Source organism: Nannospalax galili, unplaced genomic scaffold (assembly GCF_000622305.1).
Source record: "Nannospalax galili isolate Female #2095 unplaced genomic scaffold, S.galili_v1.0 scaffold875, whole genome shotgun sequence".
Taxonomy (NCBI): domain Eukaryota; kingdom Metazoa; phylum Chordata; class Mammalia; order Rodentia; family Spalacidae; genus Nannospalax; species Nannospalax galili.
This window is the reverse complement of record NW_008337059.1, coordinates 4,172,898-4,199,397: the sequence shown is the minus strand read 5'-3', so window position 1 is coordinate 4,199,397 and position 26,500 is coordinate 4,172,898. Positions and strand designations below refer to the sequence as shown.

General features: G+C 41.4%; 2 protein-coding genes across 4 annotated transcripts in view; both read right to left on the bottom strand.

Moving 5' to 3' along the window:
• Aldh18a1 (aldehyde dehydrogenase 18 family member A1) overlaps nt 1-4,800 on the bottom strand; it is a 41,454-nt gene extending 36,654 nt beyond the window's left edge. The window contains exons 1-2 of one of the 2 annotated variants that reach the window (XM_029563060.1): nt 4,603-4,800; nt 681-796 (exon numbers count right to left, since the gene is read on the bottom strand). In XM_029563060.1, coding sequence (XP_029418920.1) covers nt 681-768 — 88 coding nt within the window. In that variant the 5' untranslated portion in view covers nt 769-796; nt 4,603-4,800. The remainder of the gene's footprint in view (nt 1-680; nt 797-4,602) is intronic. The other variant, XM_008832001.3, reaches the window with a different exon arrangement.
• Nucleotides 4,801-15,441: 10,641 nt separating this feature from the next.
• Tctn3 (tectonic family member 3) overlaps nt 15,442-26,500 on the bottom strand; it is an 18,685-nt gene continuing 7,626 nt past the window's right edge. For both annotated transcript variants that reach the window (XM_017797862.2, XM_008832000.3), the window contains exons 9-14: nt 25,661-25,786; nt 24,667-24,774; nt 24,201-24,295; nt 23,528-23,681; nt 21,446-21,583; nt 15,442-16,062 (exon numbers count right to left, since the gene is read on the bottom strand). In XM_017797862.2, the coding sequence (XP_017653351.1) occupies nt 15,826-16,062; nt 21,446-21,583; nt 23,528-23,681; nt 24,201-24,295; nt 24,667-24,774; nt 25,661-25,786 (858 nt within the window). In that variant the 3' untranslated portion in view covers nt 15,442-15,825. The remainder of the gene's footprint in view (nt 16,063-21,445; nt 21,584-23,527; nt 23,682-24,200; nt 24,296-24,666; nt 24,775-25,660; nt 25,787-26,500) is intronic.

Here is a 26,500-nt window from a genome sequence, read left to right as displayed (position 1 = left end):
CTAATTGCGGTATACCTATACCATTAAATATAGTTCACTCTAACCATGAAATAATACTCAGTGATTAAAAAGGAACTGGTAACTGATACACCTGGACTAGGATTAATCGTTGGAGAATCACGCTGAGTAACAAAAAACAAAACAAAGCAGATTTGAGTTTGAAAATAACTTCCATAAGCTAGGAGTGGTAGCACGCTTTTCCTACCAACACTGGGAAGGCAAAGTCAGGTGCATCTCTGAGTTCAAGGCCAGTCAGGGCTACATAGTGAGAGCCTGTCTTAGAAAACAAAACAAAACAAAGCAATTCAGAAAACCCCAAAAGTCATACATCATATGATTCCATTTATATAACATTTTTCAAATGATAAAATTTTAACAATATAGAAACAGATTAATGGTGGCCAGGGGTTAGGGGTGAGGAAGAGGGGGGCAGTAACAAAAAAGAAACATGGACATCACATGCTGTGGAGTAATTAGACTATATTAATGCCAGGACCTTGGTGGAAACTTTGTTTAGGTGAGGGTATTGACGAAAACAAATATTTGGAGAATTCCACCAGCAGGCAGCCTCCTTGCTTCTATATAGTTCTACCAAACTACATCTTTTTTTTCTCCTTTAAAACATGCCTTGCTACATACTTTGACCACCAAACATCCCACATCTTCATCAGTGTACATACGAGATCTGGGGACAGCTGTGGACTGGAGCCACGGCAGAAGACGGTGCTTGAAGGCCTGGAACCCGGAGTGGTACATTCGCCTCAACATGCTGAGATGTGGTCACGAATCCAAGCACCTGTGGAATGAATGTTTAAAAGGGGGAAATTATGAAAACTCTTCACTGTACTTCTGTCCACTTTCCCTCTTCTGTATTAGGGAAACTCCCACCACCTCCTCTGTGTTAGAAGAAAAAGAACAGGCGGTCCCACTCAGGCCCCAAGCTTGGCCCTTCCTTTTTTCAGGACTGCTTCACTTTTTAGACATCAAAGAGTAATTAGATGAATATTTTGAATGACAACATAGTTTTAAGTTACAATGTTTCTATACTGATATTAACACTTTGTTATATTACCTATACTGTTAGAGCCTCTCTCAACAGAGTAAAAATCTAGTCTCCTACAGCTATCTACACCCTTCCAGCCAACTCCCAACTTAATGTGGAGGCTTGTATTGAAAACGTCAGCTCGATTCTTGACAACACTGAAAAGCCAGAGGTTGTTGCCACGTCCTTATTCCTGACCCCACAGGAATCTAAAGTAACACAGTAATGCTGGCATTGGGGGGGGGGGGGCAGTGCATGCAAATGGTTAGTATTTTGTTATTGAATTAATTCATTTATTTTTGGCCTTTTGAGACAGGGTGTCTCTGTAGCCCCAACTGGCCTAAAACTCACTATGTAGATCAGGTTGGCCTCAATCTCACAGAGATCCATGTGCCTCTGCCTCCTGAGTGCTGGAATTAATGGTATACACCATCATACCCTTATTTTTGTTTTTTATTTATTATTGTGTGAGTTAGCATATGATGTGTGCATGTGTGTGTGTGACTACTAGCATGTGCATGTCATAGCATGCATGTGGAGGTCAGAGGGCAATCCTCAGGAGTCAGTTGTCTCCTTCCACTGTGGGTTCTGGTGATCAAACTGTGGTGGTCAGGCTTGCAGTGCAAGCACCTTTACTCACTGAGACTGGCTGGCATCTTAAACAGTCATGAGTACATCCCATGGAGGATGAGTTACACAGCTGGAAATCTTAGCATTGAAGACATGATGGTTAAGGACATTTTCTCATCCAGAGGTTGACATCAGGTGTCTTTTTCTACCACTCTCTACCTTAGTTTTTCAGTCTTTCATTCATCCTGGAGCTTGCTGTTTCAGGGACTGCTTGGCCAGCGAGTTCTAGGATCCATCTGTGTCCTTCCCACAGCTCTGGGGTTATAGATGCACACCCCCGACACCTAGCTTTTTCATGGGTGCTAGGGATCTGAACTCAGGTCTTCATGCTTGCACCGCAAGTACTTTTCTGAGCTACCTCGCCAGGTCCCCAACTCTTAAGTGTGCCTCAAAAAATTAGCATTTAGCTCACAACAAAGAAAAAACAAGAAGTAACAGGAACTGCTTTACAATTTATACTGCACAAAGTCACAGAAATGGAGAGAGAAGAGACGGACAGGATTCTGCAATAAAATATAGGCAACTGGGCTGGGGAGATGGCTCAGCAGCTAAGAGCATTAGCTGTTCTTGCAGAAGACTGGGGTTCAATTCCCAGCACCCACATGGTGGATAACAACCATTCAAAACTCCAGTTCCAGGGGGTCTGATGCCCTCTTCTGTCCTTTGCAGGCACTGCACGATATGGGTGCACTTACATACATGTAGATCCAGGCAATACACTCATGCACATAAAATAAAAAAACAAAAACAAAAAAACAAAACATGGCAGCTAATGTGCTGGCAATTGACTATGTTAAGTGACGGCTTTGTTGACTTCAGTGTCTGCATGAACTATAGCATGATGTGGGCCCATGGCCCATTTTTTTAAAAAAAATTTATTTATTATTTTTATTTAATGTGTATGAGTGTCTGCATGAACTATAGCATGATGTGGGCCCATGGCCCATTTTTTTAAAAAAATTTTATTTATTATTTTTATTTTATGTGTATGAGTATATTGTTTTCATGAAGGTAGGTGCACCCATGTTGTGCACTGCCCAAAGAGGTCAGAAGACAAGAGCAGTAGGTGTTCTTAATCTCTGAGCCATCTCTCCAGCCCCCCACAGCTTATGTTTGACACATACATAAATCCTTTCAGTAATAGCTGCTAAATGATTATTTATAAATGGCCAGGCGTGGTGGCACACACCTTTAGTCCCAGCACTAAAGGAGGCAGAGGCAGGTGTATTTCTGTGAGTTCTAGACCAGCCTGGTCTACCTAGCAAGTTCCAGGCCAGCTGGGGATACAGGAAGATCCTGTCTCAAAAAGACTGAAAAAACCCAAATCATTTACAAATGAAATCGGCAAAATACCTCTAAAGAGCCAAGAGTGACATAATTCTAGTTGTACTCACTTTATATAATCGTCCCATAACTGTAGTCATCAAGGGTGGATACAATCCTCCAGGTGAGCCAGTTAGTGCATTACTGTTGCTTTCCCTGAATGAACTGTCAAATTCCCATTGGCAGGTGGTAAACAGGGAACATGACTTCGGAGTTCAAATGATTGAGGTTTGAGCTCTGTACTTGCTAGGAGTGTGCCTTTTGGAGAGCTAACTTGAGAAACAACAGTAAATACTCCGAAATTTCCATGAGAATTAAATGAGGCAATTCATGGAAAGTGCTTGAGTACAACAGATGGTCAATAATAACTGTCAGTCTCCCTCTTGTCTTTTAAAACGCATTTCATTAACCTTTCCACTTTTTATTTCCTTCACAGACACAAGTCAAAAGAGTCGTGATGGGCAGTCAAGCATGGTGGCACACACATGGAATCCTTAGCACTTGCAGGAAGTAAAGGCAAGACAATCAGAAATCCAAGGTCATCCTTGGCATATAGCCAGTTTGAGGCCAGCCTGGGCTACATAAGACCCTGTTTGAAAAAAGATAATCTGATCACACATATTCTGTACTGTTTACTCCTCTCTTCTGGGAGGTAACTGAATGCTTAAGATGCATTGTTATCTAGTGAAGACTTCCTCTGTACCACTTGTTTGACTGTCCTTGGGAGGCTAGCCCACTCCTTCATAGCGACTGCCAATTCCTTCTGCCAGTTTCTTAAGCCTGCAGAAACCAGACAAGCTATCATAAAGCCCAAAGGGTGTGTCGGGGACTCAAAATCATAAAGTGAGAGGTTCCCATGTTTTGACTCACGATATTTCTCAAGTACCTATACACATCCACACAGAACGCCCTTATCTCACTGACTTAGAGAAGTGAACTTCAGTCCCAATACACCATCCAGAAACACATGCTGGGCGCGAGGTTCACCACTTACCATAAAGACAAAAGACCAAAGATAAATGTCAGCGCCTCGGGGTGAGGAGGGGGGTCTAGGCAGGGAAGATAATGCTGCGGGAACAGGTAAGGCGGGTGGGGTGGAAAATCTGGATGCACCCAGTTGTGCCAGGAAAGAACTATCACACTCTGCACTATACTGCAAAAGGGGGGCCCTGGGAGAATCCCTGGCTGCGAGGAGAATCACCAACGCACCACTCTCCATATGCCAGGGCGCGAGCCAGACAACTGCAGACACAGGCCCGGGGAGTGTCAGCGGCGCGTTACACACCAGGTTTATCACACCAGAAGCGCGGGGACACTGCAAGCTGGTTCGAGACTCTGGCTGGGAAGTGGCTGCCAGGTGCTCCGGCCTCCACTTGCCTCCACCTGGAGGGGTACCCAGAGATGGCCCGGGAGGTCGCTGCCCGGAGCCATTTGCAGACGCCAGGGCCGCCGCGCCCCGGTACGCGGCACGGTGCCGGAGCATCTCTGGCACCCGGGGTGCCACGCACCGCCGCCACCCGACCTGCTCCCACGGCCCGCACCTGCCGCGCCCACGCCTCCCGGGTCCCCGGCGCGCATCCCTCTGCCCACGCCGCGCCCAAGCCTACCTGCCCGCCGCGCCGACCCCCGCCCGGGCCCGCTCTGCACTCGGGCTGCGAGCGGCTACTCCTCAGCTGTGTCTTCCGTCTACGTCCCGGCTCTCCAGCGTTGCGTCAGCCGAGCTGGAGAAACCTGGGCCGCAGGGCCTGCGCAGCTGACGTGGGGCCGACGGGCACGACCTGAGCTGCGCCGCGGCAACGGCGCAGGCGCTTCCGAGAATCCAGCCCGCGCTCCACGTGGCGGGCAACCCCCCCCGCCTCCGGCTCTCGGGGTGTCGGGGCGGGGCTCTGGGCGGGGCTCCGGGCCCCTGGGAACGCCTCGGTCCCCTGACACACACGGGGACTGGAGCCCTGGAGGGTCCAAGAGCAGACGAGACAGCCAGCTTCCCAGGAAGGTAGAAAAGGGTGCTGGCACCCGGCTGCGAATAGATTTCAGAGTTTGCCACTTGATCATCTGTATGTCAGGCTCGCCTCAAAAATAAGTTGGATCTATTTATACCCCCCCCCCCCCAAAATAAGTTTACCCAACAGTCTCAGCCCAAGTCTTTAGCAAAGGCAGCGGAAAGACTTTAGACAGTGTATTTACTATCTGGCAATTGCAATGACTGCAACGCTGAATGCATAAAAACACGAACTGTCTCTGTCCTGCTGGCTGTTTTCTTCACAGAGCCCCACAGATGTGTACAGTCTGGAAGACAGCAGCTTTGGTTAGAGGCTGGTGGCAGGAAGGTGCCTTCTGCTTTTGTAATCCTGACAGCTCTGCAGAAGCTGTTTATTCATTTTCTCTTTCATTAAACTCGGGCTAATTGCTGCTTTCAATTCCTCCCCCAAATGCATGTGTTGGAACTGGAATACTTGATACAGCACTTTTGGGAGGTGAGACCCACTGGGAGGTTTTAGGTCAGGAGAAATCCACACTCATACAAGGTGGGGGCTTTATAAAAAAGGGTTTGCAGAAGTGGTTCTACTCTCTTCTATCTTCAACCACGGTAGGGTACTGTGGTGGTCCCTCTGCACTCTGCCTTGTGAGGACAAAGTATGAAGTCCCTGACCAAGGATGCAGGGGACCTGATCTAGGACTTCCCAGGCCCTAGAACTGTGAGAAATAAAATTTAAGTCAACTACTCAGTGTTAGGTATTATGTTACAGGTATACAAAATGAATTGAGCTGATTTACACATCAGACATTCCCTAGGCATGGAGTGAGACATTGTTTGGTTCATTTTCCTTGTGGAAAAAGACATGTGCAATTCATTACAAAACAATGTTATAAAACACGAGAAGGGGGTGCCTAGAGAGGAAGGGGTGGCTTTAAAAAGAGCTGTCACTTGAACTGTGCTGTGAAGGATAAGGGTTCACTGAGAAGAGGGGGTGGTGGAGTATGCAGGGCCCCTTTGAAGAAGCTGCTTGTGAGATGTGACAGGGGGTATCTGGTTGGGAGCACACCTTGCAAAGAGTTTTCTGTGCTATGCTAAAGATTTTGGATTTTGTGGCCACCAAGTCAGAGAATCCAAATTTTTTTCAACTACTGGAGTGGTATGATCAGGTTTATGTGTCAGGAATCAATCAAAAGGTGTGGAAACTGATTTGGTTAGCCTCTTGCAAAGCCCCACTAAGAAATGATAGGTATACAAAAGGCCCAGCAGGGGGCGTAGGAGCAAAAAAAAAGGTGAGCTCCCAGCACTCACAACTAGGAAGGGTCTGGGTGAGCAGAGGAGGCGTAGTTGGGAATCTGGTGGTGCTGCAAGGAGATGAGCTAGGAAATAGATGAGGGGAGCTGTGCTTTGGGGGGGAGGATGACAGCATGGGACATGTGTTAAATTTTGAGCACTTTAGGTGTGATTTAGGGGAGAAATATACAAAAGAAACAAATGGCCGACCCTCATGTTACTTCTGGTGTCTGGGCTTCTCATTTAAAGAGTCTCATCATAGTGTTCAAATTAGGTTACTGTGGGTATACTGTGGGTGTAGAACTAAGGGACTGGGGCTTTCTACAAGCAGGAAGACCTATTCTGGTTCTCTTCACCCGTACATCACTTTGTAGTAATTGTTTGTCTACCTTTCCTCCTAGAAGACAAAGCCCTGAGTGCCAGAAAGTATGTTCTGAGAACAGAAGAGATACTTAGTAAATACTTTAGGAGTGAATAAATTTAATTTCTTTCATTTTTTTTTATTATTTTTATTCTATGTGTATGAGTGTTCTGCCTGCATGTATGTAAGCACATGCAATGCCTGAAGAGGCCTGAAGGAGTCAGATCCTCTCAAACTGGAGCTGTAGGCAGACAGATGGTTGTTTGCCAACATGTGGGTACTGAATCTTGGGCTTCTGCAAGAGCAGCTACAGCGCTTAACTGCTGAGCTATCTCTCCAGCCCCTTGTCCCGTCTTTAGTTTAATTTTAGTTTTTTCAAACTGGACGTTGGGCTTGATCCCTAGTGTTTTAAAAAAGAAGAAATTGGGCTATTAATACCATCCTTGTCTATCTCAAAAGATTAAGAGTATCTCATATGAAGCTGGGCCTCGTGGCACATGCCTGCAATTCCAGAACTCAGGAGGCAGAAGTCAGAGGACTGAGACTTCTAGACCAGCCTGGGCTACATACATAGTGAGTTCCAGGTCAGCCTGGGCTAAGCAATAACATCCTGCCTAAAAGGATTTCAAAGAATCAAACATGAAAATCATTTTTGATTTTATTATAAAATAATAAAATTTATTTATTTATAATAAGATTTATTATAAATCTTCATGATTTTATTATTCATTATTTTACCACTAATAAATATTCTACTCCACAGGAGGGAGAAATAAGTGCGTTGTGAGACTGTGGATGAGGTAAAATCAGGTACTAGGCACATGAGCTAGTTTGTCTCTCCACAGAACTCAAAGAAGGAATTCAGTCTTGTTATTTACCCTATATATGATAAAAGTTTCTTTTCTGACTGGAGGGATTTCTGTCTTAGCAATGGGAAATAAGGCTGAATGTGACCAGAAAGTCAAGTAGGAAGTAAGACATTTAGGATAGGGTTCTGTGTTTACACAGGATAGAAACTGTGTTTTATTATTATTACTATTATTAATTAATTAATTGAGTAATTAATTTTAAAGACAGGGTCTATATAGTTCTGGCTAGTTTCTACCATGTAGACTCCAAGAATTTAACTCTGCTTGTCAGGTTTGGTGGCAAGGGCCTTTACGTGCTCCGCAATCTCACTGGCCCTGGAACTTACTATGTAGACTAGGCTGACTTTGAACTCTGACAGTGCCTCCTAAATGCTGGGATTACAGCATGTGCTACCACACTTGATTTTCAGAGGACTGCCATTTTCTTCAAATGTCAACTTATTTCAGACGTAATTTTTCTTTCTTTTTTTTCCTTCTTCCTGTTTTTTGTTTTTTGAAACAGGGTCTGACTATGTAGCCCAGGCTGGCCTTGAGCTGGGATTAGAAGCCTGAGCCACCACATTCAGACTTTAGACTTAAATTTGCTTGTCTCAAGTTGTTAAATTGTAAAGGGCAGAAATTTATTCCAACAAGGCAGTTTATTGGAGGGAGTAACTGATAGTGTCCAAGGGCAGGAGGCAAATTTAGGTCTCACAAGAGACAAGGACAAGGAACTGGAAAATTAGGAATCAATACCATCCTCCAATTCTGTCTCTTTATTACATTTCTCTTTGTACATCTGCTTCTTTTCTTTGAAGATAGTCTCTCCATTAGTGCACAGCTTTTAAACAATATTTTATCATCTTTATTTTGTGTGTATGAGTGTATTGTCTGCATGTATGTGAGTGCACCCGTGTCATGCAATGCCATGGAGGTCAGAAGAGGGCTTTGGATTCCCCTGGAACTGGAGTTAAAGACGGTTCACAGCCGCCATGTTGGTGCTGGGAATAGAACCCAGGTCCTCTGCAAGAGCAGTCAGGGCTCTTAACCGCAGAGCCATCTCTCCAGCCCCTAGTGCACAACTTTTTAAACTCTGGGCATGACCCCATATGGCCATGTAACTGAACGTGGGAATTGTGAAAAAAATTGGCAATAGTAAAAGGTTTCTTAATATATAATGAGTATCTAAATGTTAATTTGAAATCAAGAACATAATGAACCCGAGGTGTTTGTGGCAGTACTTGCCATTAAGTGACTTCACTACTACCTTAATTCTGATACCCAACAATGCACACTTTGCCCTACACATGCCATCATATCATGCGACACCAATGAACACTGCCTGAAACACCTCAGCTCAGGTTCATAATCACTGTATGCTTATGAAGTATGAATAGCAGTGTTTTTACTGTACATTCAAAGTTTTTGCTCTTATAGAAATGTGGTTTAGTTGTGGAAAACAATTTTCCTCATCTCATTCCTCAGATGTATCAAATGAACAAGTCTTTGGTTTGTATTACATTAGAAAGTTTGTTTTTAAATATTTTATGTGTATGAGTGTATTGCCTGCATGTGTATAAGCGCACCCATGTTGTACAGTGCTCGAGGAGGTAAGAAGAAGGCGTTGGATCCCGTGGAACTAGAGTTATGGATAGTTGTTAGCTACCATGTGGGTGCTGGGAATTGAACCCAGGTCCTCTGCAAGAGCAACCAGTGCTCTTAGCTGCTGAGCCCTCTCTCCAGCCCCAGAAAGCTTGTTTTTAAATTTTCTTTTTGAGTTGCTGACTTGAGTTTCAGAAAAAATGAATTTTTGGTAGACTTCCCGATGACTTCTGAAATGACCTGAACATATTTCTGTTTTTGTATCACATTTTTCCTTTTTAATGTGTATGTGTATGTAGTATGTATGCTTGTTTGTGTGTGTTTGGATGCATGTGGAGCCCCAAATTTGGATGCCGATGTTTTTCTTATTTACTCTTTCTTGAGGCAGGGTCTCTCATTGAATCTGGAGCTCGCCAATCCAGGATAGTCTAGCGAGCCAGCTTGCTCTGGGGACTCCATCTTTGCCTCTGTAGTGCTGGAGTTGCCATGGCTGGTCTGGCTGCTACACGTGTTCTGGAGATCCAAACTCCGGTCCTCATACTTTCATGGTGAGTACTTTATCCAACGAGCCATCTCCCCAGCCCTCCTTTTTATTTTTTAATTATGACATGTTCATGTTCATAGCAGTGACAATTATAAAATCAGTATTTGTATGGTGACCAACTGAAAAGCAATAAAGATGCTCCAAATCCTTCAGTACTGAATAGTTAAGATTTAATTTGTTATGTAAAAATAAATAAGCACATCCATTTCATTGGTATGCAAACTGACTTTTTTGTGTGTGGTATTTTTGAGACAGGGTCTCCCTATAGCCCCAGCTGATCTGGAACTTGATTTGTAGACCAGGCTGGCCTTGAACTCATAGAGATCCACCTGCCTCTGCCTCCTGAGTACTGGGATTAAAGACATGTGCCACCATGCCCAGCTGCAAACTGACTTTTGCCTTTAATAAGTGGTAAAATTATGTGTAGAATTGTTTTAAAAGAAATTCACAATTTGCTATCAGCAAATGTTTGATGTGTATACCTATTTCATATACCTATTACCCAGGATTGGGTATAAATTTCCTGGGCAAAAGGGTCCTGAGTGAAAAAAAAATTTTAAAGCCCTGAATTAGTGAACATGTGACAGACAATGGCTTCCCCAGTCCTAAAATATCTTTCTTGGTAGTGCCAGTTCTGACTGCCTTCTAGGTGATCTTGCTTCCAAATTCCTAGGAGAGAAATTTCCTGGCCTACTGTGGTTCAGGACTTCATGCTTGAACTAGCTGGCTGTGGCAGGGGCAGGAATGTCCTATGTGCCATGTGAAGGCTGGACCCACCGTTTAGTAGATCAAGTGATGGGCATGCTCAGAGAAGAGGTGGATATATTCAGAAGTTGGCAGAGACGGGACAAACACTTCAGCTACACTGTATGCACTTTATAGTTTCACAACCCAGGCAGCACATCAGAAGAACCAGGAAAACTGAACCGAACTAAACCAAAATAATAATAGGAGAAACTTGTGGTCCTCCTGCTTCTCAAGGGCTGGGATTATAGGTGTGTACTACCACGCCCAACTAAAATACAGATTCTTTTGTTTTTAATATGCTCATTTATTATTATGTGTATGGAGGGAGGGAGGCACATGGGCCATGGTGTGCACTGGTTCATTCCTTCCACCTTTACACAGGTTCAGGGATCAAGCTCAGGTTGTCAGGCTTATGCAGCAAACGCCTTTACCTGCCAGGCCATCTTGCTGGCCCCTAAGATAGAAATTCTTAAAAAGTCCCTGCTTCCTAGTCTTTGCTTTCCACTGGTGAACCAGAATCTCTAGAGGCAGGGCCCAGCAGATTACATTGCAACAGGAAGTTGGGAGTAATCTTAGGCCTAGGATGTTGAACAAATACATTAACAGAAAGGGGAGTTACTCATAAAGCAGAATATTCCTGCAATAATATAGTGGAAGTTCTTTTCAGAAAGTAGTTTCTTCACAGTATAGTAGTATTTTCTGATTATAAAGCCTTTTTTTTTTTTAAAAAAAACAAACCTCATTTTTGACATGTAGTCTTTCAGTTTTTTGTTTTCCATTCACACATACATATTTTTTGTTTTACAAAAATAGGTCCATAGAGTATATGTGATATTTTGTAATGTTTTCTTTGCTTAAAAATAGGTCATGACAGGGCTGGAGAGACGGCTCAGAATGTAAGAGCACTTGCTGCTATTGCAGAAGACCTTGGCTCAGTTTCCAGCACCCACATGGTGGCTCACAACCATCTGTAACCCCAGTTCCAGGGTCTCTAACACCCTCTTCTGGCCTCTGTAGGCACCAGGCACACACATGGTACACAAATACATAGACAGGCAAACTCTCATACATAAAATAAAAGATAAAACCTTTTTTAAAAAGTACGTTATGAGGGGGCTGGAGAGATGGTTCAATGGTTAAGAAAGCTTGCTGCTCTTCTAGAAAACATGAGCTCAGTTCCAAGCACCCATATTGGGTGGCTAACAACAGCATGCAACTGCAGTTCCAGGGGATCTGAAGTTCTCTTTGGCCTCTGCTGACACCTGCATATGTGTATACACACACACACACACACACACACACACACACACACACACACACAATATAAAAAAAATCTTTAAAAATAAGCCATCAATATTTTCCTATTGCAATAAAGGCAAGTGTGGTGGTTTGAATGAGATATATCCCCCATAGGCTCATGCATCAAAACACTTGGTCCCCCACTGGTGGCACAGTTTGGGAAGATTATGTAACCTTTAGAAGGTGCAGCTTGGCTGGAGGAAGTATTTTCCAAGGGGAAGGCATTGAGGGTTTGTAGCTTTGCCCAGCTTCCTGCTTGCTCTCTGCTTCCTGTGTACCACTGAGATGGGACCTTAGCTTCTAGCTCTGGCTGTCTGCTGCCATGCTTGCCACACCATCATGGACTCTCCTTCTGGAACTGTAAGCCAGAATAAAGTCTTCTGTATGCTGCTTTTGGTCATAGTATTTTATCACAGAAACAGAAAAGCAATTAACACAGCACTTCTACAGAATTTTCAACGGCTGTTCAAGCTTCCAATCTACAATGTACTATAAATTTAATTGGTTCCACACTGTTGGCCATTTTTTCCTTTATGTAATTCCTAGTATCTGGAATTACAGGGTTAAGGTTTATAAAGTCTTTCTTTTTTCTTCCGCTCCATCTCCCCCAATTTCTTGATGCAGGGTCTTATGCAGCCCCTACCTGGCCTTAAATTCCTGATTCTCTTGCCCCACCTCTTAAGTGCTGGGATTATAGGGGTGTACCACCACACCCAGCTTAAATAGGGTCTTTCTATGTAGTTGAGACTGGCCTTGAAATTTCTATGAAGTCCAGGCTTGGCTTCAAAGTTGCCATTCTCCTGCTTCAACTTCTGAAGTGCTGTGATTTCAGACATGAACCAATATCTATCTTGCAAACATTTTTTAAGACCTGTGATACATAAAATCAAACTGTTATGACGTTTTTCCTACATTCCCACTGGAAGCATTTGAGAGTATCTGTTTCTCCACACCTAGGGTTTGGCTAGGGTTTCAACTCCATTTTATCCAAATAGTACATATTCTTTTTTTTGTGTGTAAAACACACAAGTTCCTTAAATTAGAATATAATTATATAATTAGAATATAACAAAGATCTCTCATGCAGTAAATAGCTTTCCTATGTAGATAACAGAACTAAGACCACATTGTTCTATATGTAGAGACTAAGTATAAAACCTAATGTGTATCAAGCATTCCAATGACAATCATTTTGAAATTCTATCACAAAGTGGCCTGAAAATTCAGTACATCATAGTTGCCATGTGATCTAGCAATTCCACTCCTATGCATATTCCCAAGAAAAATGAAAAACTATGTCCACACCAAAGACTTTTTAATTTTATTATTTTTATTCTATGTGTATGCGTGCATTGGCTGCATATAGGTAAGTGCACCTGTGTCATGCAATGCTGGCAGAGGACAGAAAAGGCTGTCGGATTCCTTAGAACTGGAGTTATGGACAGTTGTTAGCTGCCATGTGGGTACTGGGATTCAACCCGGGTCTTCTGCAAGAACAGCCAGTGTTTTTAACTGCTGAGCCATCTCTTCAGCCCTTCATGACAAAATTTTTATACAGTGTTTCTAACAGTCAGCTACATGGACCAAATGTGGTATACCCCTGCATGAACTATTACCAAGTCATAAAGGAGCAAAGTATTGATATATGCTACATATTAGATGAACTTTGAAAATACAGTGAATGAATCAGACACAAAAGGTCACATTTCATGATCAATTTCCAGACCAGGCAATCTATAGAGAAAGATTAGTGATTACGAAGGACAACAGGGAGGGAAAATGGTAAGGGGCTGCTAAGGAGTTTTTAAATTTTTTTATTCTATGTGAGCGTATTGGCTACATGTGAGTGCACCTGTGTCGTGCAATGCCATGAAGGTCAGAAGAGGGCTTCAGATTCCCCTGGAACTGGAGTTAAGGACAATTTGCAGCCATCATGTGGGTGCTGGGAACTGAACCGGAGTCCTCTGCAAGAGCAGTCAGTGTTCTTAACTGCTGAGCCATCTCTCCAGCCCCAGGAGTAGTTTGTGTTTTAAGGGTGATTTAAGAACTCTGGAATTAGTGGTGATTACTGTTTGTGACTATATTGAATTGTACTTTTGTGTATGTGTACAGTGTGTATGCACATGATGGATGCATATGTGGGTGTACATGTATGTTTGTGTGAAGTCTTGTGGCTAACTGTGGGTGTCTTCCTCAAATGCCCTCCACCTAATTCATTGAGGTAGTCTCTCAATTGAAACGGGAGCTTGACATTTTAACTATACGGCTAGCCATCTTGTTCTAGGGAGTCTGTCCCTGTCTCCCAAGCTCAGGGATTATGGCCAATCCACATTCAGGTTTTTCTTTGTAAATTTTTTCGATTGAATTTTGTGTATTTCATACAGAATATCATTATGATTTTTATATCCCCTTCCCCATTGGCACTTTCCATAGCCCCCCACTTGTGTTCATGCATTTGTGTTAAGGGCTATTCAGTCAAGTTAGTGGCCCAGATGTCTCTCAGTGCAAGTTCATCCACTGAGGTCTAGTCAGCCTGTCTAGAGTCCCTCCCTTTAAGATCAGCTCTTCCTCAGCTAGCAGAAATCAGCTGCCAAAAGTTCTTCGGTTTTTGTTTTAAGGGTGATTTAAGAACTCTGAATTAGTGGTGATTACTGTGATGGGACCTGCTGTCCATTTCCACAGTTCTGTGCTTGGTTTTTGTCTGCTTGAGTTTGCATGAGTCTTGTGCAAGCTGACACTACTGCTGTAGGTTCATATGAACAAAGTTCCAGGAGCCTGCAGGACTCTATTTCACATACAGGTTTTTGCCTGGACTCTGGGGATATGAACTCCAGTACTCATGCTTGCATGGCAAGCTCCTTACCTGCTTAGCCATCTTCCCAGCCCTGAAGTATACACTCACTTTAAAAGGCTGCATGTTAGCTAGAATTTTTGAAGGCACAGAATGGTTTCATAACACTTGGACACAAGTATTAGTATCCGAACAAAGGGGTACAGAAGGACTGATTATGAAAAGAACCTGTAATTGGTTCCAAGTGGACTGGGTATCTGCTACTGCTGAATTCCACATTTCACATGGTTTCACTGGAGTTATTAATGAATTAATTTGTGTATCTCAATTCTTTATATTCAACCTCTTATTCTAAGGATTATAGTTTAAAATAATTGAATTTAATGCACCGCTATCAAAAACTTGCCTAAATTACAAGGATACCATGAGTACGTTTGCTACTATAATCCAAGTTTTCTATTATAATTCTCAACCAATTCCTCTTCACTGAGGAATAATAATAGGAAATAACCTTTTCAAAAAGTTTGCATGCTATGATCTCTGAACTGGCCAGTCAGTCAGGGCCTTTTGTAAGCTGCCACTGCCTTACGAGCTGTCACTGGCATAAAATTGGGATCTTTAGAGAGTGTCTTCCAGAAAAAGAAACCAAGTCCCTTGATTCAAATACTAGTGATTCAAATGCAATTCATGGAAGTCCCCAGCCCTTAAACTTTATACACATAACGTATATTCCGAGGTATATCACAGGGCATGAACTTCTGCCCTGCTGCTGGGTTTTGTACAATAAAGGTCTCAATCAGTTTTATTTTTCTCACCACAGCAAGGGCAGAACAGAAAGGAATGGCAGTGTCATTTGCTACTGGAAAGAGACGGGATCCCATTCATTTTGAAAACTGAATAGAAAGAACTACTTTTCTAAACTCAGGTCTGGGCCCAGGGTGTGGCCAGACCTTGGCAAAAGAGCCAGACAAAATATAGAGCCAGCAAGCAGTTCAGGGCCTGAGTTGTTAGTACAAGTCCAGAGGTCAGCCATCCTGAGTTCATTTTGGGTGACAGCAGCTGTGAGCAACTAACTAGACACAGATCTCCCAAACTTTAGTGAAGCAAAATGCAACATGAAAGGCAGAAGGCTCTTGGCCTCTCCAGACTGAGCAGCAGAGAACCCAATGTGTACCTGAGGTCCTGTAGAGCCTAAGCAGAGAGCTCTAATGAACTTGTTTTTATTGCTTTTCTAAAATATCTTCTTTCATATACAAAAAATCCTTTAATTAGGTTTTATTTTCCTAAATGCAAGACTCTGTTTAGCCAAGACAAGTAGGCTGCCTTAGAGCTTTCCCATAGGGAAAAAATGAAACCTGACTGTTCTTTCTTTACTTAGTCTGTGAGTTGAGAGCTCCAAGTAGTAAGAGACACAGGATAAGGCTGGGAGAGACTAAGTCCCTCTGAAGGTTGGCCCCTCTGCTGAACACCACTTTGAAGGGAAAGAAGAAATCGAACGGCAATTTCCAGTCCGTTCTAGGTTGATCCCTTGGTGGCTCTGGCTTCTGAGTAATGTCCACAAAGTTCACAAGAGTTGTCAAAGATACTTCTGTTCCTTGCTGGTGATCCTACAGAAAAAGAAAATGATAGGTCAATGTGCAGGACATTTCATGAAGTCCTCCTACTTGGCTTTTGTTTTTACTCTCTTTGGAGACTGAAAATAAATTGTTCTAAGTAAGATGTAGCTTTTTCTCATAGTGGTCCTGTGTAGTTCTCTTTGTATAAGATCTAGGCAAACAATTTTCTTAGCAACATCCCATGACACCAGAACTGTGAACAGGTACACCTAAAGACTCATTCTCAGAGCCTGGCATGTCAGCACACATGCCTGTGGAGGCCGGTGACAGGGGGATCAGGAATTTAAGGTAATCCTTGACTACATGAAAAGTGTGAGGCAAGTCTAGACCATATTAAAAAAAAAAAACTTTGTCTCAAAAAAAAACTTTGTAGGGCATGGTGGCACAAGGCCTTAATCCTAGTACTCAGGAAGCAGGCAGGTGGATCTCTGTGAGATTGAGGCCAGTCTGGTCTACATAGTGAGTTCCAGGCCAGTTGAGGCTGCAGAGAGACGCTGTCTCAAAACAAACAAATAAACAAACAAAACAAAAACCTACTAACTTTCACTGTCTTCAAGTAGGGAGCTGCCTGATACCAGAGGGGCCAGATGGCAAAACTGTTACTGTTACATGCTTAGCAGCTCTGCTCTGTCAGGCCATGAGCTGCAGGCTTGGAAACAGTGCACATGTACAAGTGGAAGCAGTAAAGATGGGTGAAATTTCATGGAAAAATGAGGAGCTAAAAAAAAAAAATTATCAGATTCACAGACTCTCAAATTTTAAAAAAGATCCTTCTATCAAATAGAAGAAATAACCTTGTTAGGACCTACAAGATCTGACTTTTGGATATGGCTGCACCTGATGTCAAATACTAGAATGTGTCTTGAAAGTGAATTCCCTTTGTTCTGTCTCTGTTTACCAAGCAAACTTTGATTATAACATGAGAGTAAATAATACTTTGTGGGTCCTGGAATGAAGACTTTCTCTTTTTCTCATTCTGTTGTGGCTCATGAGTACCTCAAATACCAGACTCCAGAAATGTAATTTGGCCTGAAATTAGCCTTCTAGGGGTTTTATTTATTTTTGTTTTTAAAACAAGTATAAGGGCTGGAGAGATGGCTCAGTGGTTAAGAGTACTAGTTGCTCTTGCAGAGGACTGGAATTTGGTTCCCTGTCCGCATCTGTCCATAACTCCAGGGGATTGGACGTCCTCTTCTGGCCTCCATAGGCAAGGCATGACATGGGTTCAGTTACACACATGTAGACAAAAACACTCATATACATAAAATAAATTTAAAAAAATTTTAAAAGGGTGTAGACCCAATACTATGATAATCCCGCAGGTCATATTAATTCTCTTGGTTCTTTTTATTGAACAGTGAAGCTCACGATGACCTTGGCATAGAACTTGAGAGGATAAGCCACATTCATCCAAGGACAGCCAGGCTTGGCTGAAGTGGCCCAGGGAACTCAGAATCCAACTAGGCACTGAAAATTGTCTGAGACTAACCAAACAAAGGAAATTAGGACAAGTTTTAAGTAGGAAACTCAAGAATAAGCAATAAACTTTCTTTGAACTTTTAACTTATGATAGGATTTATTATTAGGACCTTAATTTCCCCCCAGGAACTTTATAATGAGAAAATGAGATATATTCAAAAATTTGGAGCAAATCTAACATTATCAAAACATACTAAAAATGTTATTTATTTATTTTTGGACTTTTTGAGACAGGGTTTCCCTGGAGCCCCAGCTGGCCTGGAACTTGCTACGCAGACTAGGCTGGCCTTGAACTTAAGAGATCCTCCTGCCTCTGCCTCCCAAGTGCTGGGATTAAAGGCGTGCACCCAGCAAGAATGTTATTTGAAGCCCACTGGTAATACCTGAGCCACTTCTACCTACAGAGTGTTTATCAGTAGGAAAACTGATTTTAAAAAATTTATTTTTAGCTGGGCATGGTGGTGCATGCCTGTAGTCCCAGCACTTGGGAGGCAGAGGCAGGCGGATCTCTGTGAGTTCAAGGCCAGCCTGGTCTACATAGTGAGTTCCAGGACAGCTGGGGCTACAGGGAGACCCTGCTTCAAAAAGACAAAAAAAAAAAATTATTTTATATGCATGTTTTGCCTCCACGTATGTAAGCGCACCTGTGTCATGCAAAGCCTGTGGAGGCCAGAAGAGGGTGTCAGATTCCCTGGAACAAGAATTACAGATGGTTGTTCACCACTATGTGGGTACTGGGAATTGAACCTGGGTCTTCTGGAAGAGCAGCCAATGCTCTTAATCGCTGAGCAATCTCTCCAGCCCCCGAAAGTGATTTTTAAGAAAAAATTTTATAACATTTAAAAAATTTATCCTTGCTAGGTGTGGTAGTACACAACTTTAATCCCAGGACTTGGGAGGCAGAGGCAGGCAGATCTCTGTGGGTTGGTCTACCAGGCCAGCCTGGTCTACATAGCAAGTTCCAGGCTAGCTGGGACTCCAGGGAGAACCTGTCTCATAAAGACCAAAAAAAAAAAAGTATATATATATATATATATATATATATCCTTATTTTATGCATGTGTGTGTGCATATATGTGTGGGCACATGCATGAAATGGTGTACATGTGGCGGTCAGAGGACAATTTGCAGGAGTTGGTTCTCTTCTTTCACCATGTGGGTCCCAGAGATTGAACTCAGGTCATCAAGCCTCACAGCAGATACCTTTTACCAGATGAGAGTTTTCCTGGGATCAAAACTGATACTTTAATCCCAATTTATCTAAGTCTCTTTTAAAAAGTTTTATGCTACATTATTATTATTATTATTATTATTATTATTATTATTATTGGTCTTTTTTTAGACAGGGTCTCCCTGTAGCCCCAGCTGGCCTGGAATTCACTATGTAGACCAGGCTGGCAGTTCCATAACCCCAAAAGCAATTGCACCTCATTGCCCTACAGTGAAGGTTCCAGGTTAGCAAATCCCACCTATGATCACTGAGCTTTCAAACAGCTAGAGATTGATTAATATCAAATCTGTTTACATTAAACAGAAAAACTATTAAATGGACAGGTAAACTCAAAGGAAACAGACAATGAAAGATGAAGTTGTTTATATTCTCAAAGATATGTAAGAAGGGGCTGGAGAGATGGCTCAGGAGTCAAGAGCACTTCCTACTCTTCTAGAGGACTTAAGTTTGGTTTCCAGCATCCACGTTGAGCAGTTTACAATTAACTGCCTGTAACTCTAGCTCTAAGGGATCCACTGTCCTCTTCTGGCCTCCATAGGAACCCACACACACTGCTTATATTCACACAGACAAACACATGCACATAAATAAATTTAAAACTCTTAAAAAAAAAAAAAAGATATGCAATGCTGGGCGTGGTGGCACATGCTTTTAATCCCAAAACTCAGAAGAGGTAGGCGGATCTCTGTGAGTTCAAGGCCAGCCTAGTGTGCATAGTGAGTTCCAGGCCAGCTGGGGCTATAGGGAGACCCTGTCTCAGAAACAACAACAAAAAAAGAATGGTTAACAAATACCATAATAAAAAGAAAAGTTCTGGTGTTCTATAGCATACTAAGGTAACTATAATTAACAATTTACTGTGTATTTCAAAGTAGGCAGAAGGATTATAAATATTCATAACAAAGAAATTATAAATGTTTGAGGTGATAGAAATGCTAATTACTCTAATTTGATCATTATATATTGTATAATGTATTAAAATACCATTCTGTATCCCTAGAACATGTAAAATTATTATACGCCAATTAAAACAAAAATAAGTCTTCACAATTGTATGACGGTTTTGAGTAAATGCATCCCAGGAGACTGTCCAATTAACAGGAATTAAATTGTACTTATAAGGTCAGTCAGTAATAATGAACGTTGCTGATTCATTTGAGAATGTGAGTTTTTTTTAACCACATATACAGCATACGTTAAGTTACAGTCAGTGCACTACATTTGAATTTTGAAACATGAAGTTTTTCTTTTTGAACTTTTAAAGTTATGTATAGGGAAAATTTGAGAACTCATTGTTCAGTGGGTGAGCCACAAACACAATTCCCTCAAACTCTGATTGTCTCATTTCTTTTATTGAGACAGACAAAAGACATGGCCAAGACAGCACATTTCTTTCTACCACGGATCCAGTTCTGTTATGTACAGTTGACCTCCTTTATCTCTACTTAAGTGATATAATTTTACAATGTTTACTTTAGAAGTTACCACTAATAAACTGGGTTTCAACATTTCATCAGGCTCCAAGGACTTATTGCTTCACTTCATTTTACAATGCAGCAAAATCCTTTGTCCATTTAGGCCAAGTAGATTAAATGACTGTATAGTTCTGTAAACAGGGCAGACCAACTTGAAAAGCTAACCTCTGCAAACTACCAAAAACATTCTGGTTAAAAGATCTGGATAAGAAAAAGACATTGGGTGGCTTTACTGACCAAGAGAATCAGAGATTTTGGAAAAGAAAACAAAAACAATAGAACTCATAAATACAGTGTCAAAGTATATATTGTCAGTTTTTCTTGACAATGGATTCAGTACAGGTTGGTAATGGACTTATATATATGTCTTAAAGAAGCACTTCCATGTAGGGAAAGAAGAAAATGCTCTAAGGAATACAGCTTCTGGTAACCTGAGTGCTAACCCCATTGAAAGGCAAAGAGAACTAAGTTGTCCAACTCTGCTATGAGGAAGAATATAGGTATTTTATGCCACATCTAAATGCAGTCTTGAGTTTTTTTTTCTAGAAGGCAAATATACTGCAACAGATAGGAATTCCAGTCTGTTTTAATTAACAGTTAACAACCTGGCACACCAGTTTATATATAAATCATTTCACCTGGACCTGATTATTTTCAAGTAAAATGAAAATACCATGCTTTTCAGCCTATAAACCGTATGATTACATTCTAAACCCAAGGCAGATACTGCTTGTCCTAAGGCACATTATGAACAACAGACATATGTTTACTACAGATTAAAAAGCAGACCATATTTAATGGAGTACATAGAAGCAAGAATTGGTAACTATACCCTTAACTTTAATCATAAGCAACGGACTCTGAGACACTAATAACTGTGTGGTTGTCCAGTGAACAGACATTTATAGAAAATGTTTTCTGTAGTCAGATCAGTAATAATGGTAGGATTATTTGAGATAAACTAACCTATACTGAAATCTGGGGACAATAAAACCACAAAACAAACAAAAAACGGAAAAATGGGTACAGTTGTATTCACCACAACAAAATGTTAATTTTCATACCCATGGACTTGAAAATGAATTTTGTCAACTCCCTCTAAAATAAACATTCATTAGCAACATAAACTGGTTCTCAGAAGTTAAACAGTGACCTGGTTATCAAGTGGCAGATACGAAGCATGATTTACCTGCATGGACTTGCATTGGTACAGGAATCGGGCTCCTGCCACATGAGCTTGTGGGTTGGACTGAAGGCCTACATACGCCCACAACACCTGAATCTCCAGGGAAACTGGTATGGAACAGCAAGAAGGGCAGTTCCTAGCCTGCACAAGACAAAGAAGCATGCATTCAGTAACCACTGTTTTTCTTTTTTTTAAAAAAATATTTTATTATTTTTATTTTATGTGTATGAGTGTATTGGCTGCATGTAGGTGGGTGCACCTGTGTCATGCAATGCCTCAGAGGTCAGACAAGGTCTTCAGATTCCCCTAGAACTGAAGTTAAGGATGGTTTGTAGCCGCCATGTGGGTGCTGGGAATCAAACCTGGGTCCTCTGCAAGAGCAGTCAGTGCTCTTAACTGCTGAGCCATCTCTCCAGCCCCCTTGTTTTTCATTTTAAAAATTATTTTTATTCATGTTTATGGGTCTGTGTGTAGGCATATGTGCATGCAGGTGCCTATGGAGACCAGAAGAGGACTCTGGAACTGGAGTTACAGGTTGATATGGGCGCTCTTAACTGCTGAGCCATCTCTCCAGTCCAAGTAGCCACTGCTTTTGAAGCTTTAAGTAATAATATAGAAGACAGTATGGATTAGATGAAGCACAAAAAAGTTTACAGCAGACTGTATGTGTTCTGTTTTTTGTCTGTTTGTTTGTTTTTCAACTTGTAGTCCCAGCTGGCCTGGAACTCGCTATGTAAACCAGGCTGGCCTTGAACTCACAGAGATCTGCCTGCCTCTGCCTCCTAAGTGCTGGGATCAAAGGTGTGCGCCACCATGCCCAGCTCTATCAACTTTTAAAAAGGAAAACTAACACCAAATTTTTTTCCAAGTATTCCAAAAAGTTCAAAAAGGTATGCAATTAGAACAGTACATGTTGCCATGGAGAAACACTAATTAAATGACAATTAGTAAGTATCTCCTATGGGCCAAGGCTATGCAAAGGCAGTGGCTTTGAGTAGACATCTTGGCTGAAGTAAAGGATTTAAAATAAACAGGAGCTGGGGCTAGAGAGATGGCTCAGTGGTTAAGAGCACTAGCTGCTCTTGCAGAGGAACCAGGTTCAATTCCTACCACCCACATGATGGCTATGAGCTGTCTTTAACTCCAGTTCCAGGGGAATTTGACACCCTCTTCTGATCTCTGTGGCACTGCACGACACAGGTGCACTCATGTAAGGTAATATACTCATACACATAAAGTTAAAAAAATAAAATAAAATAAACAGGAGCAATGACAGAGTAAAGAAGATACCCTAGAGTTAGAGACTGAAACCATCCAAGTGGTCTGTGTGGAAGATGCCTGAGAGTCATGCAAGTTTTTAGAATAAAATATGGCATATTTAAAGCAGTACTCTAAGAGGATTAATCGAAAGATGCAGGAAAGATACCATTTTACTTGATTTCAACTTTTAAATCGCTAATGTATTTTTAAGAAAATGTGAAAATGTAATCTTTACTTGGTGGTGTTGGGGACCAATTCCAATACAGTGATCCAGCCAGAGTTCTAAACGGAATTACACACCCAGGCCTTAAAATGTAAACTTTTAAAACCACAAAATAATGAGTATAATTTCAACCTCATAAAATAACCTGCGTTGACCATATTTAAGAACATAAGAAGAGCTGCATGCATGGCTCAATGGGTAAAGGCAAGTCACTGGACCTGAGTTTGACCCCCAGGAACCACACAGTGGAGATAACCAACTCATACAAGTTGTTCTCTGATCTCCCCATGTGTGCACTGCAGCACACGCACACACACAATAAATGTAATAAAAGAGAATACAAGAGAATATTTGGAATACATGGTATGATTTTTCAATCACAGGCAACCTCCAGATTATTGATACTCAATTTTTTTAAGTAAGGAAAATAGCTTAGATGCAACTATAACCTCAAACAGTGACCTCAAATGGGCATAATTTCTTATATTCTTCCTGGTATGACAAATACAGATAGAAATAAGGCTGGCTTTCACTGTTCTTCCTATCCATAATTTTGAAATGTGGAAAGTAAGATACCAGTCAGAGTAGATTTGTTCCCTTACTGAAACACTGCAGTTCTTGCTGAGGATCCTGGTCCACCCTCCTTTCTGGGCAGGGTCAGCATTGCCAAACACGCCAACCTGCTCTGGTCTGGGCCTTCCATGAAGAGTCTGATAAATCTCCTTCTGAAGGAGGCTGCAGTTCACCTCCTTCAGCCTGTAAGCAAATACCATGGAGGCTGGAGTCCAACACTAGCAGAATGGTGAAACCATTAGTATATTAATTCAGACATTAGAATAAACATGAAATAGATTAGAGGAAATAATCCTTAGGTGTTAAGCATCATCAGAAAGTTCTTAGTAATATAGTAGATTTAAAGATGATTCCTTTCATTTTCTAGTATCATTTAGAATATTAAAAAGTTACAGTATTAGGGGTTGGAGAGATGGGGCTAGAGAGATGATTCAGTAGTTAAAAGCATTGGCTGCTCTTGCATTGGACCCAGGTTCGGTTCCCAGCACCCACCTGTGGCTAATGGCCATTCTTAACTCCAGTTCCAGGGGATCTGATGCTTTCTTCTGCAGGCATTGTATAACACAGGTGCACTTATATACATGCAGGTAAAACACTCATACACATAAAAATTTAAAAAAAATTTAAGTTACAATATTAACATATTCCCTGTAAGCAGTTAAAAAAAAAATTGTGGGAAGTGCTGCACAAGCAAAGAATCACCTTAACGTGCATCCAGACATCATATTCACTCCAAACTGTACTGCATGTCTCTTAGCAGAGCAAATTCCGTTTCCCTGGCTCTGCAACAAAGTCATCTGAGGTGGACAAGCGATGGTCAAGGAGAGTACAATGGAAAAGAAAGTAGGCAGGGCAGAGAGCAGATGCATTCATGGTTTCCTTAACACTGCTTATGTTTTCTCTAATAATTTAAAAAAAAAAAAAAGGCTAATTACTGTTTTTCCAAAAATGATTAACTATATAAACAAGCAAAAATTAGTACAATCCTCACTTTTAGCTAGTCTAAGTTTTAAAACCTTTGGTGGTATCAATATTTGAGAACATAATACACTAATAGTTTGTTAAAGAAATTACTGAACACCTCAAAAAATGAGGGAGCCTGGAAGTCGAAACATCAGCAGCATGTCCCATCAGGCTGCAGCAGTCCACACAGCTCCAGAAAGGATACCGAGTGACCTAAGTCTCCAGTTAGAACCAGGAGTGGCTTCCCAATAATATAGCCAGGATTCCCACTTCTAGGACCAGCAGGAAGAGCAGCTGTGCTCTGATGAAATGCCTGCAGAGGGAAGGGGACAATTACTGTGAAAAGCATGCTCTCCATCTTTCCTGCCTGGCATCACATCTTTCCTTATGACAGTGCAATGAAGGAGCTGTATGGAACAATTTCCCCTTTTCCATAATAAACATTTTCCAATCCATACTACACTATTTGCTTTATTTTTTTCCTTGAAACAAGTTGGTTGTTTTGTTTCTTTGGTCGGGGGTGTGTGCAACTGAGAACTGAACTTCAGGTCTTATCTGTGCTGGGCAAGACTCCACCACCCAGATCCTGAGTGATCTGAACACTGAAATTCACTACATGCTAATTTTGCTAAGGATTAAAGGCAAGGATTGCCTAAGGATTCCTTAACACCATTTTTTAAAAGTTGCTATCAATTTAGTGCTATGTACAGCCTGACTGGCACCTGAGGAATTACTGAACTTAGCTGATTACAGACTTGAAAATAACTTTGCTGAATTCAAAGAGGAAAAACAACAGCCGCAGCAGCAGCAGAAAGCCAAACACCAACAGTCACAACTACACACCTAAGATGTAGTGGGAACTAAAATTATGAATGTTCAAAAATGAGACTAAAAAGTAAAAGAATTTCTGTGTAGTGCTAACTGAACTTAAGATTCAAAACGACCATTTTCAAGAAGTTCAGATTTGAGTATTGCTTTTGTTAGGCTTATGCAGAGAATCAGAGAAATAGGTAAAGAGTAAATGTGTACTGAATACCTGTCACTGTAGTTACACTGAGGAATAGTAAATATTGAGGCCTCAACTAAGACTGAACTAGGCCTTAAATTTGAATTCTGTTTTGCTTGAACAGAAACAGAATGCATTTCTAACCCAATAACTGTTCTGTTCCCAATCTCCCCTCAAAGGTAAGGCCACCAACCCTAAAGTGAATGATGAAGTCTTGCTGTAAGGAAACACTTGGCTCAATAGACAGGTTGGTTTGTCCAATGCTGACAGAGACTTTCTGGATCCCAAAGGTCCCATTGGTTTCTATCTCATAGATGACCTGAAATGCAAACGATGAATCAATGAATAAGCCAGTGTGAGACTATGCATTTTAACTGCATGAAAGAGACTTAAAACATAATCTTAAAAATACCAAAAATAATACCATGAAAAGATAAATATGTCTTTATATTTTATTTGCAAGTGAAAAAAAGGAGACTGAATAGGGTTCTTTGTAAGAGTTTAGGAAAAAAGGTAAATTTTAAGAAAAGTCTGTGTTTTGACTGTGGACAAAGGAAGGCAGACGCAGAGTCAGAGGCAAAAGTAAGCATGCAGTGGAAACCCACGTTACTTGGCTCTCACAGTGTCTGAAGAAAAATAAAGATACAAGCTGGATGCGGAAGTTCTAAGTAATTGAACATAAATTTCTGAACAGTCTTCAAAATGATACTTTAATTCTTTTTTAAAAATATTTTATTTATTATTTTTATTTTATGTATATGTGTGTGCTGCCTGCATGTAGGTAAGTGCACCTATGTGTGCAATGCCCATGGATGTCAGAAGATGGTGTCAGATCCCTTGGAAATGGAGTTATGGATGGCTGTTAGTCACCATGTGGCTGCTGGAAATTAAATCTGGGTTCACCGCAAGAGCAGTTAGTACTCTTAACTGCTGAGCCATCTCTGCATTCTCTGTTTTCTTTGAAGCTGAATAGAATTCCATTGTGTATATATATCATATTTTTATTATCCATTCACCAGTTGAAAGATATTAT